Source organism: Fragaria vesca, linkage group LG6 (genome assembly GCF_000184155.1).
Source record: "Fragaria vesca subsp. vesca linkage group LG6, FraVesHawaii_1.0, whole genome shotgun sequence".
Lineage (NCBI taxonomy): Eukaryota > Viridiplantae > Streptophyta > Magnoliopsida > Rosales > Rosaceae > Fragaria > Fragaria vesca.
Genome location: NC_020496.1, coordinates 11,559,195 through 11,564,435, shown reverse-complemented (window position 1 = coordinate 11,564,435; position 5,241 = coordinate 11,559,195). Strand labels below are relative to the sequence as shown.

At 39.3% G+C, this 5,241-nt stretch overlaps 1 protein-coding gene across 1 annotated transcript; it reads left to right on the top strand.

The window, feature by feature from the left end:
- The first annotated feature begins 2,914 nt into the window (after positions 1-2,914).
- LOC101307411 (4,5-DOPA dioxygenase extradiol-like protein-like) lies at positions 2,915-4,352 on the top strand. Its single transcript, XM_004302903.1, has 2 exons — positions 2,915-3,284; positions 3,449-4,352. The coding sequence occupies exons 1-2, from the start codon at positions 2,937-2,939 to the stop codon at positions 4,022-4,024; spliced, it is 924 nt and encodes a 307-aa protein (XP_004302951.1). The 5' UTR covers positions 2,915-2,936; the 3' UTR covers positions 4,025-4,352.
- Positions 4,353-5,241: the final 889 nt, after the last annotated feature.

Here is a 5,241-nt window from a genome sequence, read left to right as displayed (position 1 = left end):
TACTACTACTACTACACTACTACTCTCTCTCTCTCTCTCTCTCTCTCTCTCTCTCTCTCTCTCTCTCTCTCTCTCTCTCTCTCTCTCACACACACACATCTTCAACGGCGACGCCGACGCCGACGAAGCCTCGACATCGAGGACACCGACGCCGACGCCAATAAAGCCTCGACGTTGATGATTCGATTCAGATGATGAAGATCTGGACGATGACCACCGAACCACGACAACCGGCGTCTCTCTTGCTCCGATCTCCCGGATCTGGTTCAGCTCCATCACCGCGCCGGGCGAGTGTGACTGATGCTCCATCACAGCGCCGGCCATATTCTTCTCTTGCTCCAATCTCCGTGATTTGGTTCAGCTCCATCACTGCGCCGGACGAGTGACTGATGCTCCATCACCGCGCCGGCCATATTCTTCTCTTGCTCCAATCTCCGGGATCTAATGCAGCTCCATCACCGCACCGGCCCAGTGTGACTGATGCTCCATCACAGCGTCGGCCATATTCTTCTCTTGCTTCGATCTCCGGGATCTGGTTCAGCTCTATCACCGCGCATGGCCATATTCTTCTCCTCTAGCTGAGTTATGGATTTGCTTCAAAGAAAATTCTTTTTTGTTGTTGGTACTTAATATATGATATAAAATCCAAGCTTTAGTTCTTTTTGTTGTCTTGTTGTTTTTGCTGGTTTTGCTATTCTTGTTGCCTTTTGCGCCAAAGTCATTTACCAGAAACCTACAGTAACAGTATATCTTGAGGAAGAAAATGCTTGATTATGGGGGGTCTATAACTAAGTTATTGGGGGTCAATAACTCGTGTTTTTTTCTTCTAGTATTTCTTCTTTTTTGGTATTATTAAGTTGAAATAGGTTGATTATTGGAGGTCAGTAACTGATTATTGGGGGTCAGTAACCAAATTATTAGGAGTCAATAACTGAGTTACTGGGAGTCAGTAATTAACTGAGTTACCGATGACCGAAATCTGGCGACCGGAAAAAATCCGAGTTACTAGGAGTCAGTAATTAATTATTAGGGGTTAGTAACTGATTATTAAGGGTCAGTAACTGAGTTACTGGTGACCGGAATCCGGCGACCAGAAAAAATCCAAGTTACTAGGGGTCAGTAACTGATTACTGGGGGTCAGTAACAAGTTATTGGGAGTCAGTAACTGAGTTACTAGTGACCGGAATCCGGCGACCGAAAAAAATCCGAGTTACTAGGGGTCAGTAACTGAATTATCGGTGATCGGAATCCGACGACCGGAGAAAATATGAGTTACTGGGGGCCAATAACGGTGATCGAAGAAATTTCTGGCAACCGGTAACCGGAATCCGACGACCGGCAATTGGTGACCGGAATCCGGCCATCAGCAACCGGAGTATGGCGGCTGGTGATCGGAGTCCGGTGAGGTGCATGTTGAAATGGTGAGGGTAAACTTGTCTTAAAAATATCCATAAATTATTTTTTTATTATGACATTAATAAAGATTTGTGCATTTGGGCATAAAAAATGTTACCTTATATTGGAATGGACTTATGAAAAAGATTATCATTAGAATGAGGAATGATATATTTAAATTAATATTAAATGGGCATTTTCTCTAATAACAATCTCAAATAGAAAACGACTTATAACAATTCCATCTAATTTTGAAATTATGAGTCATATAAGTATTTCTCAAAAAAAGAAAGAAAAAAAAGATTACAAATAATATAATTACCCATTATAGATCTACTTTTGAAATGAATATATGCCTGGAAGTGGGTGACCGCATCCTTCTATTGTTTTTCTTGAATGGTAGCAGGTGGGCTATCTTTATGTATATTCATCAGCTACAAAATGTTACGATTACTAAAAAAATTAGTATGATATTAACACTTCATTGAGGTTTAGTTAGCATGATTGTGCCCATGTTGTTAAAATGCATGTGTAAGGTTCCGGCGCATGTGTAAGGTTCCGGCCCTTGTGATCCTTGTGATCCTTTATTATTGCCAGAATACAAATTAATAAGAAATTAATCCTTTTAATTTTTCCTCAATTTTCATGTTAAATCTCACAAGAAGCTGATAGGAAATTAGGGTTGATTCTTTGCTTACCAATGATTAGGGACTGATATTACTGATATTGGCTCATTCCCTCATTGTCATCACCGTGTTAATTAAACTGTACGTACAAGGCCAATATCTCAACAAGAAACCAAAAATCATTTGTGGATCTGGAATCAGATTGGTAGGTGCAAGGAGACTGTCTATGTACTTCAGATCAGTAGCTTAGAGGGAGATTTGACACCACTTCTGATATATGAGTCGGTGAAAAACTGGAATATTTGGTAACGTGCATGATGGAGACTTTTTTTTTTTTGATTAAAAAAATACTTTATTGAACCAGACTGTCAAATACCAATAAAAACTACATCAGAAGGCTTCTAAAAAATGAAACCCAAGACTAGCTTATACTATGAGCAACAATAACTTCATGGAGCCATAGGGGCCTTGAGACTTTATATAATTATATATCAGACAGTTTTTTTTTTTTTTTAAATATATATTATAATCGATAGCTTTGGTATTTAGAGTTGGCATTATTTCTCTTTTATGATATATGTACTAACTAGAAATTGAAAAATATTATGAATCAAAATTAACTAAAATGCGACACGTACGGTAGGAATCGACAGTACTAACTAGATATTTCTCCAAATTAATGAAAACAAAACGTTACATGCAATTGATCGAGTAATTAAGCTACAAGTCGGTTCATTTGTCCGGAAAAAAAAAACAAACAAGTCGGTCCATGCCATGCGATTCACAGTATGTCAATAACAGATAAAATAATAACATGAATTCCTCATTTCATCATAAATTTGATAAAAAAAATATATGATAGCATGTACAAATAATTGAAGCTTTTTTTTTTTAACGACAAATAATTGAAAGTTGATGACATTCTCAGTGCTCTCTGGTTATATATATAGAGGTTTAAAGCTCGTTCATTGTCCAACCCAATCGAGCTTTATTGACTATAAATCTTTATTTAATTCCAAGAAGATGGGTAAGGAAGTGTTTGATACATTCTTCTTGATTCACGGAGCACCGCTGGTTCTGATCGACGACACTCTACCCGCCAGAACATTCTTGAAGTCATGGAGGGAGAAGATCTTACCGGAGAAACCCAAATATATTCTCGTGGTTTCCGGTCACTGGGAGACCAACGAACCCTCCATCAACGTCGTCGACCGCCATGAAACCATCCATGATTTCGAAGACTTCCCGCCCGAGATGTACGAGGTACGTGTACATATATATATCACCATTGATCTCCATGCCATACTTTCAATAATATTGGATCTAAATAATATTGACTTGATCGATCATTATCGATCTCCATAATAGAGCACGGAATATTCAGCTCATATATGTAGTAATATTATATTTTCTGTTGTCAACACCAGCTCCAGTACCCAGCTCCGGGATCCAAAGAACTGGCCACCATGGTGAACGACGTTCTGGTGGCTGCCGGGTACAAGCCTCTCCACGTAGACACGAAGCGAGGGCTCGATCACGGAGCCTGGGTGCCACTCATGCAAATGTACCCGGAAGCCGACGTGCCGGTGTGCCAGCTCTCGATCCAGTCCCACGAGAACGGAACCTATCACTTCAACTTGGGCAAGGCCCTGGCTCCTCTCAGGGAGCAAGGAGTCCTCATCGTCGGCACCGGAAGTGTCACGCACAACATGGAGTCCCTCATCGTCAACAACGTCGGCGGCACTGTGGCCCCGTGGGCTCTCGAGTTCGACAACTGGGTCAAGGACGCGCTGCTCAACGGAAGGTACGATGAGGTGAACGAGGCTCTGGAGAAACATCCACACGCCAAAATGGCGCATCCGGACGGACCGGTGCATTTCTATCCTCTGCTGGCGGCCATCGGGGCTGCCGGAGGGGAAAAGGCCAAGGCGGAGCTCATTCATCATAGCTTTAGCCGGCATACTATTTCCTATGCCAACTACCGGTTTAGGTCAACTGAGTGATGAGATCGATCATAATATGTTCGTTTTCATTTCTTCAAAGCATGATCCATGCATGGTGTGTGTTGGAACTTGCTATTTGTTCACGGATGCGTCTTCCTTACTTCTTTCTCATGTTTTCCAATCTCATTATTATTATTATTATCATTGTTATTACTGTTCGTGTAATCAACCTGCAGTGTTGATTTTTTTTCTTTTGGGTATGTATCTTTGCATGTGTAATAAGATTTTTGCTGCTACAGATGAGGGGGTTGCGGTTGTACGTACGCACGTATATGTATTCACTTATGTATCCATAATGATTTCAGCAATAAAATCATTCTGTCTCTAAAATCAGTGTGTATATGTTCTTGAAAATTTAATTTCTGGGCAACTGCATGTATTTTTTTGGTGTTTCGTCTCATTGTAATTTTAGTTATTGTCGTACATTTTTTCTTTTTACTTTCAGGGAACTTCAAGTAAGTTGTGTCTTTATGCATTGTTGAATATTTTTGTTGTTCTAGCACAGCTAACACTCATGTACGTACGTGTTGTATAACTTACTAGCTCCCACATCCTGCATGCATGGCAATCAAAATATATACTCAAAATCTCAAACTTCTTATATTCTATCACGTTATTTTTTTCAACCTGTAACCAATTCGAGTACATGTAGCCGAATGCCAATTCATTTAAAAAAAGAAGAAAAAAATAGATAATTTCATTACTTATCCGTTAAAAAACATTCACTACCAGGACAGGCACTTTAGCCGACGAAAAATTTTCGTCGGCCTGTTAGCTTAATTCGTCGGCTAAGATTTCGTTGGAAAAAGCTCATCTGTGATGACTTTAGCCGACGAAAAAAAAAATTTCGTCGGCGGTTTTTTCCCAGACTTTAGCCGATGAAACAATTAAGATATTCGTCGGCTAAAGTCTGTAATAAAAAATTTTTTCCCAGACTATAGCCGACAAAATATAGTATGTTTCGTCGGCTAAACCTTATAAAAAAATTTAAAAAAATAACTATAGCAAACGAAATATAGTCTGTTTCGTCGGCTAAAACCTTATAAAAAATTTTAAAAAATAACTATAGCCGACGAAATATGCCATAATTCGTCGGCTAAACCTTATAAAAAATTTAAAAATAATTATAGCCGACGAAATATAGCCATAATTCGTCAGCTAAACCTTATAAAAAAAATTTAAAATACTATAGCGACGAATAAACCTTTAAATATCGT

Excerpts from the sequence above, each read along its gene's own strand:
- LOC101307411 (XM_004302903.1), top strand. The coding sequence starts at position 2,937 with ATGACATTCTCAGTGCTCTCTGGTTATATATATAGAGGTTTAAAGCTC. Across the intron at positions 3,285-3,448 it reads TCCCGCCCGAGATGTACGAG|CTCCAGTACCCAGCTCCGGG; the intron begins GTACGTGTACAT and ends TGTCAACACCAG.